This window comes from Meriones unguiculatus, chromosome 15, assembly GCF_030254825.1.
Source record: "Meriones unguiculatus strain TT.TT164.6M chromosome 15, Bangor_MerUng_6.1, whole genome shotgun sequence".
In the NCBI taxonomy this organism is placed as follows: Eukaryota; Metazoa; Chordata; class Mammalia; order Rodentia; family Muridae; genus Meriones; species Meriones unguiculatus.
This window is the reverse complement of record NC_083362.1, coordinates 1,402,139-1,417,094: the sequence shown is the minus strand read 5'-3', so window position 1 is coordinate 1,417,094 and position 14,956 is coordinate 1,402,139. Positions and strand designations below refer to the sequence as shown.

At 60.4% G+C, this 14,956-nt stretch overlaps 1 protein-coding gene across 1 annotated transcript; it reads left to right on the top strand.

Moving 5' to 3' along the window:
* Window positions 1–3,323: 3,323 nt before the first annotated feature.
* Nyap1 (neuronal tyrosine phosphorylated phosphoinositide-3-kinase adaptor 1) lies at window positions 3,324–14,044 on the top strand. Its single transcript, XM_021650724.2, is given in 8 exon segments — window positions 3,324–3,479; window positions 4,703–4,854; window positions 6,259–6,614; window positions 7,933–8,465; window positions 8,467–9,433; window positions 10,271–10,477; window positions 11,467–11,576; window positions 13,258–14,044. Coding segments are annotated over 7 exon segments (2,493 nt in total). The 5' UTR covers window positions 3,324–3,479; window positions 4,703–4,786; the 3' UTR covers window positions 13,510–14,044.
* Window positions 14,045–14,956: the final 912 nt, after the last annotated feature.

Below are 14,956 nucleotides of genomic sequence, written 5' to 3'. Positions count from 1 at the left end.
GAACTCAGGTCTTCCACCCGCGGAGCCAGCTCCTCAGCCCACAATAGGTATTGCTACACACTCATCTGTGTCCTTCTGTCCATCATGTAAGCACGTGGCCTGACCTGAAGATGAACTTCCTCACCCCTGTTTCCCCCTAAGTCCACACAACCACCCCACAGGTGCACCTGAGACCCAGTCCCGACCCTTTCCCCCCTCTGCTGTACTGTCCCCCATCATTATGAAGGAGAATGCACACACGTAAAGGGTCTACTCTGAGCCTGGCAGGAAAAAACAAAAACAAACTCCCAGCTGCCATTTTTCTTTCTTGGCACCCAGAGCTGGCATGCTGAGCAGGAGTCTTCCAGCCAAAGAAGGCTCTAAAGGAGGCGGCATGTGCTGCCACTCACGGGCGTGGAAGGAGATAGGGCCTCGTTGATTTTACTCAAAAAGTCCTGGCGAGGTGTGGCAGCGCGCTGTAACCCCAGATCCCGGGGGACGGCACAGAAGAGGGAGGATGCGGAGTTCAAAGCCAGCCTCAGCCACATGAGATCGTGTCAACAGCAACAGACAGACAAGAGGAAGAAAGGAAGGAGGAGCTGCTGGCTGGGCTGGGAATGGAGTTTAGCAGCGTGCTTGCCTCATGTAAACGAAGCCCTGGACTCTGTCTCTAGCATCCAAAGCACAGATAATGGTGCACACCTGAAATCCCAGCACCCTAGAGTGAAGGCTTTTCCTGGTGAATAAGAGGCTACCCTGGGCTACTACACGAGATTCCGTCACATCGTCTCACGGGGAAGAAGGACCGTGTGAATACAGAGATTCAGTGAAAGAAACAGACACATTCGGGGATTTTAGGCTTCTGTGGGAACGTCTAGACGATGTGCTTTAACTCACACACACACACCTGTGTATACATATATGTATATATATACATATATCTTTTTTTAAATAAGGTCTTTACCAAGCTGGTAGCCAAGTGAAATCGTGATCCAGCTCTGAATGCAAGAGCTACAAGCACAAGCCAGCATGCCTGACTCTCATTAGTGTGCTGGTGTTGGTGATAGTGCCAAGAGGTCCCAGGCATGAGAGTTAACTACTCTACTGCTGAGCTGTAGACCAGGCTGGCCGCGGCCTCCTGATCGGCCTGCCTCCACCCCCCGAGCGCTGGGATCACAGGCGTGCGCAGCCACCCCCTGGCTTATCTTACTTCTCTGAGGCAGGCTCTCAGTAAGGGGCCAGGATGACCTGGGAAGAAGCTGCAGGGCAACCCAGGCAGCATTTTTATTTCCTGTGATAACGGTTACAAGCCAGCGCCTCGGCTTCGACTACTAGTGTGCCGAGTTACAGTTTATTTTTACTGTGTGCGTCTGTGTGCAGCTGCCCGAGGAGGCCAGAGGTGTCGGATGCTCTAGGGGTGGAGTCACAGGCAGCTGTGAGCCGCTCAGCGTGGGTGCTGGGAACTGTCCTCCAGTCTTCCGCACAAGCGCTGTGTGCCCTTAACTGCCGAGCCATCCCCCTAGTCCCTCCGATTGCCTTGGTCTGGTTTGGTTTCTCCAGACAGGGTTTCTCTGTGTAACAAGCCCCAAACTCGATTTGTAGACCAGGCTGGACCCGCAGAGATCGAACTGCCTCTGCCTCTCCTCAGTGCTGAAATTAAAGGCCTTCACCACCATATCCGGCCCCTTTAAGGTTAGGTAAACGTTAAAATGGAAGAAGAAGAGGAGGGGGAGGAGAAGAAAAGATCCCTAGATGGTTTGGTGGCAAATGACCAATCCCAGCACTTGGGGGGCAGAGGCAGAAGGATCTCTGAGTTCAAGGCCAGCCTGAACTCCAGGTCGACAGCCTGAGTCCCTGGACAGCCTCGGATGCACAGGTAGGCCTTGTATTAAACAACAAAGACAAACTAAATTCCTACCTCACCTATTTATTCTCTTTTATTCTTTATCTTTTGATTAAAAATCTATCCTTACTCAAGCCAAGGTAGCACATGCCATTAATCCCAGCACTTGAGAGGCAGAGGCAGGTGGATTTTCATGAGTTCGAGGCCAGTCTGGTCTACAAAGCGAGTTCAGGACCGTCGGGGCTTTTTACACTGGGAAACAAACAAAAAACCCCAAACAAACAAACAAAAAGGTGTTGTCTGTCTTGCATTACCCTCAGTACAGAATGGCCGCAGTAGCCAGGTCCTGACGCCCAGGAAAAAGCTCCCCGCAAAACCCCAGTCCTCCAGACGGAGTGCCTGCACGAGGCTCTTGACTTACAGGGTGCTTACAACGCCTACGGTCTTTATTTGTAGTCTCATGTAGGCCACACTGGCTTCGAACTCGTGTAGCTGAGGACGACCTTGAACTGAAGAAGCTCCCGCTTTCACCTGAGGCATGCTGGGACCACAGGTGTGAGCCGCAGCGAGCCAACCGAGGCTAACTGAGGCCCGCGTGCTCACAGGAGCAGCGATATTAGCTGTTAGCCGGAGGACACACAGCACCCCGGCGAAGCCTGTGCCGCACTAAAAAGCACCCACAGGCACCGGGATTAGGACGTGCACATTTGGGCATGGATCCTATTTTCCAGGCCCTGGAGGGCACAGCGAGGTCTTCTCACCCAGCCGCAGAGCTCTGTGTCAAAGCGAATCCAAGAGAGGAATTTGTCAGCGGGCTGCTGTGAAAAGGTCAAGGGAGGGGAGGGGTGAGGTCACATCCCGAGCCGCTCCCAGGCGATGCGCGGGGTGGTCTCCCAGAGGCCAGCCTGGGCGCCCAGAGGCCGGCGGGCGGCGCTCACGCAGGCGAAGGTTCGCAGGGCACGACTTGGCTCGCGGGGGCGGGCGGAAGACTTTGAGCCCCACACGGTGGAACAAGGTCCGGGCGCCGGGGAGGCTGCGAGGCCCAGCGCGAGCCGGCGGGCTCCCCTGCCCTCCCCGCGCCCGGGGCGGGGTGGCGGGGGTGGGGGCGCGCCCCTGCGCCGGCGACTCGGGGGTCCTTCCGCCGGCCTCGCGCTGGGCAGCACCCGGGGGCCGCAGCCGCAGCCTCCCACCGGGGGGCACGAGGGCGCACGGGGTTCGCGGGTGGGTGCGACCTGCGGGCGCCCGCTGGGGGGCGCGCCGAGCACCGCGCGCCTCCGCCGAAGGTTTGGGAGACCCAGCCCAGCACCGCCCGGCTGAATAGAGGGCGCGGGCCGGCGAGGACCCGGCGCCCGAGAGCCGGGGAGCGGGGCTCCCGCACCCCGGGACGGCCCCGGCGCGCTCCCCGGCGCGCTCCGCGGGCCCCGCACCCGCCACCCCAGGCCGCGGGCGCAGCGCCGCCCGCCGTTCCCGCTCTGCCCTTGGAGGGTGTGGAAGGGTGGGTTTGGGGCCGGGGGCGGGTCTGGGGGCGGACCCAGAGGCGGGGCTGGCTCTGCGGCAGGGCCCGGTTCGGCTCCCCCGGTCTCTCTCTGTCTCTCCTCCTCCCTCCTCCTGCTCCGGGCGGAGCCCGGCATGGGGGGGCCGGCGCCCGGCAGGCCAGGTACGGTGATGTAGAAAGCGGGGAGGCTTCCTGCGGGGAGGTGGGGATGGGGGGACCAGGGGCAGGGAAGATCGGCGGGGCGAGAGGCGGAGACACCCAGGGTAGCAGGACAAGGGGACGAGGAGGGGTGCCCGGGAACCTGGGGCCCTTGGATGGGAAAGGGGGGGGAGGTGGAGGGATGGAGCGGGCCAGGTTTGGAGCAAACTGGGGAAGGAGGAGGACGGCTGTGAGGAGGGGCTCCGGGAGGAGACGTGAGGCTGAAGGCGAAAGGGTGAGAGTGTGTTTGGGGGAAGGGACGCCGAAGCGCAGGTAGGAGGCCGCAGCCCGGAAGGTTGCTATGGGGCCAGACTGGAGACCCCCGCCCCTGCCGGGGTGGGATTCGGGGGCGGGACTACTAGGGGGACGCCGGGGTTCTCCCAAATCCGCGAGCAGAAAGAAGGTAGATTTGGTGTGGGCCATCAGCGAGAGGAGGGAGGCAGAAACCGTTGCTGAGGGACCAGGGAGCTGGATAGAGGTGGACGAGGTCCAGGCCCAGGACGGGAAAAGCGAGGACTCCGGGGAGTGCAGGTAGATGAAGGGTGGGTACCCAGCTCCGAACGCCATCCTCCCTTCAGCGTCCCCACCCGGTCCTGACGAACCCCCGCCCGGCCCCAGGGCCCGAGAGCGGGTGGAAGCCTCGCCGCCCCCCTTCTTCCCTGGCCGGGGGCAATGTGCGCAAGTAGGCCCCAGCACAACTTGTCTGTAGGTGTGGCCAATTCCACGGCAGATTTGTGTGCCGGAGGGCTGCGTGTGTCGGTGGGTGTGTCGGTGGGTGTTAGCGTCTGGGTCTGCCGTCCCTGGGTCTGTGTTTACCTGGGTCCCTCGCGTCTGCCCCTGTTGGAGATAAGTCTGGCTGGTGCTGTCTCGGTGTGCTGTGTGCCTGCGGAGTTGCTGTTTGTTTGTGAGGTCTGTGTGTCTGTGGAGGTTCGGGACGTATTTACACAGAGTGGGAATCTGTGTCACCCTGCCCTCTGAGCGGCCGTGTGGCTGTGCACCTTTGTCAGGGTGTGTACGGAGTCACACACCCACTTGTGTGCCTGTCTGGGAGGGGGCCCATAGGCGCTGTGCGTATTCTGTGCCTGCTTTCCTCTTCTGAAGACCCACATCATGTCTGTTCCCTTCTCCCTTTCACTCACCCCTGCCCATCCTTCTCCCCCGTTCTCCTCACCCGTTCCCTTCTCAAGTGGATCCGGGACCCAGGGACGGCCGCCCCCCGGGCCTGGTGGCGTTGAGAAGGGCCCCTCAGCCCCCACCTCTCGCCCCACGACATGAACCTTCTCTACCGAAAAACCAAGCTGGAGTGGAGACAGCACAAAGAAGAGGAGGCCAAACGGAGGTAGGACTGGGGCCCTAGGCTGTTCTGGGGCCTGTTGCACTGGGCCTGCCCCTTTCGCTCAGCCACAGCCCCTCCTGGGGCCCACGAGCCTTGTCAGCAATGACAGTTCTTTCCCCAGATTCTCTGCTCAGTAGAATGGCTGCAAGTGCACATGCTTGGTCCCAGCCCCGCTCCTGGCTTCCTGGGGGAGGGGATGGCCAAGGGGGTGACTTCCAGCCTTTGGAGAGCCTTGTTGGCTTGTCCCCGAGCCTGGGGGCCCAAGCCACCCCTTCCCAATTCTCTCTTCTGTTGTTTTGAGACTGGCGGCTGGTTTTCTCCTGTCACCTGACCTTGGAAAGGGCAGGCCCCACGGTCCTCACAGGGTCCAGGGAGAGGGTCATTTTAGAGGCCTCAAAGAGCATTTAGAGTCCCCTCCTAGCCTCCTCTATTGGAGGAAGTGAGTGACTAAATGACAGGGGTGTGTGTGTGTGTGTGTGGTGAAGATTTGTAGGCTAAGTACTGAGGAAGGGCCAAGGGGAGACCCCATGCCTCTCGCTCTTGAAGCCCCACCAACCCTTTCTCCTGCCCTCCCAGGAACTCGGGCCTAGCCTCGGCTTCATCCTCTTCCTTTCCCTCTGACTGCACAGTCTCTTGGAGCCTGAGTCAGAACCACCTCCCAGCTCCCTTCTCCCTCCTCGCAACTGTGGAGTTTAATTCTTGTTGTTAATTAGATTAATCAGAGTGATCACTACAGCGCTCTCTCCCTAATGAAGGGGTAGTAGACAGGGCCTTAATGAGAGCCCACCCCATAGCGGCCTCCCCTGCCAGCCGCCCCCCTCACTCACCCAGAGAACTTGGGGACAGAGAAAGGGAATAGAGAGCTGGGGAGGATGACAGAGAGAGGGCAGCAGAGGGAGGGAGGAAGAGAGAGAGAGAGAGCAAGAGAGAGAGCGTGCTTCCAGGGAGGCTGCTGTGGTGATTCAGGCATCACACCGGGCCACTGGAAGGCCTATGGTGTGACGGAGGAGGCCGTATTTGCTGGGCATGACAGGAGGCCAAAGGCCAGCCGTGGGCCCCCATGTGAGAGGTACCATAGAGGCAGGTATGTCTGCTTGTCTGTCGGTGGCTTTTGCCTGCATCGCATCTTTCTCCACAGAGCAGGTTGTGTACTAGTCAGGGGGTCAGTGGGGCACACTGTCTGATTTCACTTCTGGCACCGTAGGCTGCCCTCCACCCATTGCCTGGCTTCTCCTAAGTCCAGAGAATCTGCCTGAAGACATCCCGACCCTAGACCTTCAGCTCTCCCTCCCAGGCTCCTGTCCCCCTCCCTGGGGAAGCTCCTGAAAAGGCCATCTCCTGAGATGGAGAAAGGCAAGTTCAAGGCTTGGTGTCTAACTTCAGTTCCACCCTGTCTTCTCCCCATAGCTCCAGTAAGGAAGCAGGCCCGACAGGCCCGGTGGGGCCTGGGGCTGTCCCAGCGCCCGGGGTTCGAGTGAGGGACATTGCCTCGCTTCGCCGGTCCCTCAGGATGGGCTTCATGACCATGCCCGCGTCGCAGGAGCACACGCCCCACCCCTGCCGCAGCGCCATGGCCCCACGCTCGCTCTCTTGCCACTCGGTAGGCAGCATGGACAGTGTAGGGGGTGGGCCCGCAGGAGGCGGGGGCGTGCTCACGGAGGACAGCGGCGCCCGAAGACCCCCGGCCAAGCCCCGGCGGCACCCCAGCACCAAGCTCAGCATGGCCGGATCCGGGGCAGAGACACCGCCAAGCAAGAAAGCAGGTGAGACAACCACCCTGTTACCCATCCCTCCTCAGAGGGAGCTGGCAGCCGGCAGGATCCATTCCATGCCAGGGGGGGGGCCTGGGAGGGTTCATTCAGCCAGGAGCCAAGGAAGTGGAAGATTCCATTGTGAGAAGGAATAGGGGGGTTCTTTTAGATGGACCTCAGATGAACCATCCAAGGGCAGGAGACACTCCCTAAGAAACAGCCCTTAGGAAAGGGCACAAAGGTGGAAAGGAACTGAAGATTCCGGAGTCCGTGCGGGGCTGGGGTGGGAATCTGAAGAGGAGAGCCTGTGGTAGTCTGTGAGACCCAGTCTCAAAAAAAAAAAGACAAAACACCCCCCAAAAAAATTAATTAAAAACAAAATCCGGACAGTGGTGCCATGTGCCTTTAATCTCAATACTCAGGGAGTAGAGGCAGGAGAATCTCTGTGAGTTCAAAGCCAGCCTGAACTACATATGGAGTTCCAGGCTAGCAAGGCTACATAGTTGAGACCCTGTCTCAAACAAATTGGGTGGAAGGAAAGAAAGAAAGAGAGAGAAAGGGAAGAAAGAAAAAGAAAAAAGACTGGGGACTGCCTTGTAACAAATAAATGTACTGGGCTCTAAATGCAAGGTTATGGAAAGGGTAAATGGACAATAGTCCTTGAAGATGGTCAAGAGGTCATTCTCCCCCTTTACTACAGAGTGAGTTTAAGGCCAGCCTGGGCAACGTAGAGGCCCTATCTTAAGAAAGAAAAAAATTAATCAGAAACAAAACAAAACCAGGCATGTGTCCCAAAGTAGAACACCTGCCTAGAACCCCCCAGTGAGGGGCTGGAGTGTGGCTCAGTGGTAGAGCCCCTGCCTAGAATTCCCCAGTGAGGAGCTGGGGTGTGGCTCAATGTAGAGCCCCTGCCTAGAATCCCCCAGTGAGGGGCTGGGGTGTGGCTCAGTGGTGGAGCCCCTGCCTAGAATCCCCCAGTGAGGGGCTGGGGTGTGGCTCAGTGGTCACCTGCCTAGAATCCCCCAGTGAGGAGCTGGGGTATAGCTCAGTGGTAGAGCCCCTGACTAGAATTCCCCAGTGAGGGGCTGGGTGTGGCTCAGTGGTAGAGCCCCTGCCTAGAATTCCCCAGTGAGGGGCTGGGGTGTGGCTCAGTGGTGTAGCCTCTGCCTAGAATTCCCCAGTGAGGGGCTGGGGTGTGGCTCAGTGGTAGATCACCTGCCTAGAATTCCCCAGTGAGGGGCTGGGTGTGGCTCAGTGGTGGGGCACCTGCTTGGCAAGGTAGATGCACTGCATTGAATAAGCTCCATTTTTCCCTTCCCACACTACTTAGGCGCCCAGAAGCCAACCCCTGAGTGCCGAGAGTCTAGCCGGAAGGTCCCACCACAAAAGCCCCGGCGCAGCCCCAACACCCAGCTGTCGGTGTCTTTCGATGAGTCCTGCGGCCCAGCGCCGTCTCCTCGGGGGAACCTGCCGCCGCAGCGCCTCAGCCGGGCTTCTCGAATCGCGGGGGACCCGGATGCGGGCGCCCAGGAAGAGGAGCCGGTGTACATCGAGATGGTGGGGGACGTCTTTCGCGGCGGAGGCCGGAGCGGGGGCGGCCTGGCGGGCCCCCCTCTTGGCGGTGGAGGCCCAACGCCTCCGGCCGGTGCCGATTCGGACTCTGAGGACAGCGAGGCCATCTACGAGGAGATGAAGTACCCCTTGCCCGAAGAGGCCGGGGAGGGCCGGGCCGGTGGGCCTCCCCCGCTGGTGGCCCCTCCACAGCAGCCTCACGCCCTCCCGCCCCACGCCCACCGCCGCCCCGCCTCGGCCCTCCCCGGCCGGAGGGACGGGACGCCCACCAAGACCACCCCGTGCGACATCCCCCCCGCCCTTCCCCAACCTCCTCCAGCACCGGCCGCCTCTGCTGGCCTTCCCTCCGGCCAAGCCCGCTTCGCGCGCCCCCGGCGAGGGGGGCTCCAGGCTACCGGTCCTCTGCCACCCCAAGGAGCCGGCCGCGCCCACCGCAGCTCCCCAAGTGCCTGCTCGGGAGCGGGAGACGCCTCCCCTGCCGCCTCCGCCTCCGGCCGCCAACCTGCTGCTGCTGGGCCCGTCCGGCCGGGCCCGGAGCCACTCCACGCCGCTGCCCCCCCAGGGCTCCGGCCAGCCCCGCGGGGAGCGCGAGCTCCCCAACTCCCACAGCATGATCTGCCCCAGGGCCGCAGGGGCGCCGGCGGCCCACCCCGCCCCGGCCGCCTTGCTCCCCGGGCCGCCCAAGGACAAGGCCGTGTCCTACACCATGGTGTACTCTGCCGTCAAGGTGACCACGCACTCGGTCCTGCCGGCCGGGCCGCCCCTGGGGGTCGGGGAGCCGAAGACGGAGGAGATCTCGGTTCTTCACGGGATGCTGTGCGCCAGTTCGAGGCCCCCTGTCCCGGGGAAGGCCAGCCCGCACGCAGCGGCCATGGGTTCGGCCGCCGGCGTCCTCCACCACCGCAGCTGCCTGGCCTCCCCGCACGGCCTTCCGGATCCCGCCGCAGGGCCCCTGGCCCCCCTCTGGACCTACCCAGCCACGGCAGCTGGGCTCAAGAGACCCCCCGCCTATGACAGTCTCAAGGCTGGGGGGGTGCTCAACAAGGGCTGCGGAATGGGGGCGCCGTCCCCCATGGTCAAGATCCAGCTGCAGGAGCAAGGGACTGACGGGGGCGCCTTTGCCAGCATCTCCTGCGCCCATGTCATCGCCAGCGCGGGGACGCCGGAAGAGGAAGAGGAGATGGGCGCCGCCTTTGGGGCAGGCTGGGCCCTGCAGAGAAAAGTCCTGTATGGAGGGAGGAAAGCAAAGGAACCGGACAGTGAGTGAGGAGCTGGGACCGGGGGTGTCGCTGACGGCCGGGGCTAAGTGTTGAAGGGCCATGTAGAGCCTGCAGACCTATTGTCCTGACCTGAGAAGTTTGTGAGAGACCAGAAAGGTGGGGATGGGGAGCAGAATGGATGGAGGCAGGGAGGGAGATGTCTCTGAATGGAGCCAGGAAAAGGTAGGACGGTCTGGGATAGGGCCTGGGGTAGAATCCGGCCTCCTCCTGCTCCACCCTCTGCCCCTGACTTCCTTGGGCTGCAAGGGTGTGTGTTTGTGAGTGTGTGCACACTAGGAGCTAAACACAGCTGCCTCCCAGCCATTACCATGGCAACCCATCCAGACAGGAGAGGAGAGGGAGGCCCCTGCCGTTGCCAGGCAACGCAATGCTCTGCCAGGCCTGCTCTCAGAGATGGGCTTAGTTCACATACTGCCCTTCCCCCACTCCATACACTCCACAGGCCCCCACCTCTTTCAGGGTTCAGGATTTGGGATTCTCTCCCTACTGAGAGGAAGCACTCCCCCCCACCCCCGTTTCCAGGGTGCTCAGGTGCTCACTCTACCCCTGTCTGCACCTGGAGAGCCAGGGTGGAGAAAGCCTCTGAAGAGTCTTTGGCCTGAGCAGGCTCTGAGCCCCACGGATGGGAGCCATGGGCCGAGAGGAGGCGGCAGGGCTGCTCCTGGTGTGTGTGTGTGTCTGGGGGCACGAGAGGCGGAGCCGTGCCCATCCCTGTTGTGGTTTTCGGAAGGGCCTCCGTGCTGCATTGTACACGTTTGCTGGGTAGAAAAGCCCCTCCCGCCTGCAGGCACTCAGCTCTTTTTGTTATCCCAGCAGAAGAGGATGGTGCCCGGGCCTGGAATGGCAGTACGGAAGGTCCTGGCAAAGCAGAGCACGAGGACAGGGTCCCTGTGGCATCGGGGATTCCTGTGAGAAGCCAGGGGGCAGAGGGTCTGCTGGCCAGGATCCACCATGATCGAGGAGGGAGCCGCACAGCGCTGCCGGTCCCTTGCCAGACGTTCCCGGCCTGCCACCGGAATGGAGGTGACACCTTGCCCTCATATTCCATACACAGAGATGGGTGGGTCAGGAATCGGACAGGGTCCACCCTGGACTACCCTGCCCAACTACTGCCAACTCCATGTCTACCTTTGAAAAATATTTCTTGCACTTTGAGTGGAACCCAGAAGTTCCCACATGTGAGGCAAGGTGCTCTACCAGTGAGCCACACCCAGCCCCTCACTGGGGGATTCTAGGCAGGGGCTCTACCAGTGAGCCACACCCCAGCCCCTCACTGGGGGATTCTAGGCAGGTGCTCTACCAGTGAGCCACACCCAGCCCCTCACTGGGGGATTCTAGGCAGGTGACCACTGAACCACACCCCAGCCCCTCACTGGGGGATTCTAGGCAGGGGCTCTACCAGTGAGCCACACCCCAGCCCCTCACTGGGGGATTCTAGGCAGGGGCTCTACCACTGAGCCACACCCCAGCCCCTCACTGGGGGATTCTAGGCAGGGGCTCTACCACTGAGCCACACCCAGCCCCTCACTGGGGAATTCCAGGCAGGGGCTCTATCACTGAGCCACACCCCAGCCCCTCACTGGGGGATTCTAGGCAGGGGCTCTGCCACTGAGCCACACCCCAGCCCCTCACTGGAGGATTCTAGGCAGGGGCTCTGCCACTGGGCCACAACCCAGCCCCTCACTGGGGAATTCCAGGCAGGGGCTCTACCACTGAGCCACACCCCAGCCCCTCATTGGGCCACTCTAGGCAGGAGCTCTACCACTGAGCCACACCCAGCCCCTCACTGGGGGATTCTAGGCAGGAGCCACACCACTGAGCCACACCCAGCCCCTCACTGGGGGACTCTAGGCAGGGGCTCTACCACTGAGCGGCTCCCCAGCTTAGAACACTGCACCTCCACCTCCTCCCTTCTTTTGGTGAAGCAGGGGACAGGTTAGCCTTCAGCCTCCTTAGGGAGGTGAGGGAGGACAGCTGTGGTCTCTCTTCTCATCTCTGGTTTTTGGGCCTAGATTTCACAGGAGGGTACCGCCTGGGCCGCTCTGCCTCCACCTCTGGAGTCCGTCAGGCTGCGCTCCATACCCCTCGGCCCTGCAGCCAGCCCAGGGATGCCCTGAGCCAGGTAAGATCCGGTATTTGTTTTCTCTTTGAAGGAGCGGGTAGAAAAGAAGGCTTGGGCATGGAAAGAAGAGACAGACAGGCTGTCTCGGCCCCTGGAACTCAGTGATCCGGGGAGGTAGGGGTGTTAAAATAAATAAGGCTGGGTGCGGTGGCGCACCACTGTGATCCCAGCAGAGGCAGGCAGATCTCTGAGAGTCCAAGGCCAGCCTGGTCTACAGAGCCAAGGCTACCCAGAAAAACCCTGTCTGAAAAAAAAAATATATACATATATAATTATAATATATATAATTAATAGGGGTCAGGGCACACACTTGTAATGCCTACTTGGGAGGTGGAGGCAGGAGGATTGGAAGTGGAAGTTCAAGGTCCTCCTCCCTGCAGTAAATACTGAGTTCCAGGCCAGCCTGTCTCAAGAAAAGAAAGGGTGCTGGAGAGCTCGCTGAGCAGTTTAGAGCTTGTTGCGTGCAGAGGACCAGGTTCAATTCCCAGCACCCACGCTGGGCAGTTCACAGCTGCCTGTAATTCCAGCCCCAGGGGTTCAGACGTCCTCTTTTGGTCTCCAAGTCCGCACGCACAGCACATACTCTCTTAGACACGTGCACAAATAAATGAAAAGTCATAAGAAGAAAGCGGACCGTGAAGTGGCTTAGTGGTAAAGGCACTTGCCCCAAGCCTGGCAACCTGAGTTTGATCCTCAGAACCCACGTGGTGGAAGGGGAAGAGGGACCCTCATAAGCTGTCTTCCGGCCATCGCCCACACACAAAACAAATGCTTTTCTAAAAGTCTTAGTAAATAAATAGGGAAGGAAGATGAACAGAAAAATAAAGGAAAGAGAGAAAGTCAGGCTGGGGACTAACCATTGCTGCCTGCACGGCCTTTGGGCAACGGGGACGGAAGGCCAGCAGGACAGTGAGGGTCTCTGGCTTGGCTCCGAGCTTACAGAAGCAGGGTCCTGGCAAGTCTGGGGAGTGGCTTGTCTCCAGGGCAGCTTTAGCAGTTTGGAAAAAGAGCCCCTGCCTGGACAGATTTGAAAACCCACGTGCCTGGTTCTAGTTTAGTCTCTCTTTTGTTTCTTCGCTTAGTTGCTCTGTTCTGGTGTTTCTTTTCAAGTTTTGGAAGGGGGTTTCGGAACAAACCCTGCTGTAGGACGAGCTCTGTAGACCAGGCTGGCCTAGAGCTCAGAGACCCCCTTGCCTCTGCCTCCCAAGCTGTAGATCAAGCTAGGCTCCAACCTATTAACTTCCTGCCTTAGACTTCTGACTCCGGAATGCTGGGATTTAAGAAGGGGCTTCAAGGCCTGGGCTAGGAGGTGCTGGGCATTTGGGCAAGCACCCTATTAGCATTCCTAGCACCAGAAGATCTTTTTTAAGTTAAATGTATTCTCTGATAATTTCACACCTATACTATGCGTTTTGTTTACTTTCTTCACTCCTGCCCAATAATCTCCCTCCCGCTTCCGGCGGTACCCCAGCTCCTCCTCGTGGGCCTGCGGCCCGCATTCTTGCCCTTTTGTTTTGTTGGAGGACTAAGGGCTCCTTCCTCAGGGTGCCCAGGCTGGAAACCTGTCCCCTCGCCTGCGCAGCCTGGGAGAAGACGGATGCAGGGCCTGGCGGGGGCTGGAGGGTTTGGCCACAGGCCCTTGACCCTCGGTGTTTCTCTCTCTCCGGGGTTCCCGGCGCAGACCCACCCCGTGCTGCCTCTGCCCTTACCGCCCCAGCCGGCCCGGGAGCGCGACGGCAAGCTCTTGGAGGTGATCGAGCGGAAACGCTGCGTGTGCAAGGAGATCAAGGCGCGCCACCGGCCCGACCGCGGGCTCTGCAAGCAAGAGAGCATGCCCATCCTGCCCAGCTGGCGGCGGGGCCCCGAGCCCCGCAAGTCCGGCACGCCGCCCTGCCGCCGGCAGCACACGGTCCTGTGGGACACGGCCATCTGAGGACGCGGCGGGACACCGGGCGGGGGCGGGGCGGCCCGGGCCGCCGAGCCCGAGGGGCGGGAGAGGGGCCCGCGGGGCGCGGGTCTGCTCGAGCGCGGGCCCCGCAGCCAGGGCCGGGGTGGCGGGCGCGGGAAGGAGGGACGGGTTCGCAGGAGCCGGGGTGGGGCCCGCAGGTCGGCGGGGACGCGGGGAAGGCAGGCAGCGCTCACGAGCCAGGGGAGCGGGGAAGGGTATTTATTTTGGTATTTATTTCGGTCCCGAGGGCACCCTGGGCCCTTCTGGGCGGTCGGCGAGCGGCCCAGGCGGTGACCGTGCTCACGGTCCCCAGAGCCCGGTAGCGGTGTGGTCTGCTGTAAAACAGCGCGTCATTTAGTTCTGGGGTAAGGGTCTAGCCAGGGACGGGAGGGTGCCGGGAGAGGGGAGCGAGCGGGCGGCGGGGAGCGGGGTATTTATTTAAATAATTAAAAAAGAGCTGTCAGGAACTTTTTTTAAATTCCTTTCTTTTCAGAATAATATATTAAAAGACTCATGATCCTAGAGCTGGCTTCTTCTCTTCCCCCGGGTGTGCTCTGTCTTTACACTTGCTCCTTTTCCCACAATGCCCTGGGTGGGTGGGAGCCCCCGCGGCCTGTCACCGAGAAAGCAGTTTCAGGTAAGTGGGAATCGCGTCATGCTGTCCACTGCCTACGTGTCTTTGTGTGTGTGTGTGCAGCCGTGTGTGTGTGTAGCCGTGTGTGTGCACACGAGTGCGGAGCTCGGGCCTGACCGCCTGCCTCCGCCTGGGGTGCAGGCGTGAAGGCGGCTCTGCAGTGCTCGGTCCAAGCCGGGCCCAGCTCCGACCTCTCCCGAGCAGTGCGCTGACCCTGCGGTGTGTTCAGACTCGGAGGTTTGCGTTAGACACGTGTGGGAGCCGGAACCCCAGGCCGCGGTAGACAGAGGAAACAGGGCTGCTGGTCGTCTACCCCCAGGCCGCGGTAGACAGAGGAAACAGGGCTGCTGGTCGCCCAAGCGGGCAGGAAGGCCAGGAGACTCCCAGGACAGGCCCAGAGGCCCCGGGCTCCCAGGGAGGGTCTGCAGACAGCCATAGCGCCTGGCTAAGTTTGCGTAAGCCTGAAGGTTCAATCACTTGTGCCACCAATAATAAACAAATAATGGTGAAGCATTATATACATTATTTTAAAAAATGACAGTGCTATACAGGTTTTTAGATTGAAAACACCAATTTTAGATTGAAAACACCAAGTCAGGCGCAGTGGCGCACACCTGTGATCCCGGCACTCAAGGAGGCAGAGGCAGGCGGCTCTCTGTGAGCTCAAGGCCAGCCAGGGCTACACAGAGAAACGCTGTCTTGAAAAACAAAAAGAAAACACCAGTTAGAAATAAATCAACAGCGGTGGAGGGGCACAGGCCTTTAACCCTGGCCTTGTGAGTTCAAGGCCCCTGTGGT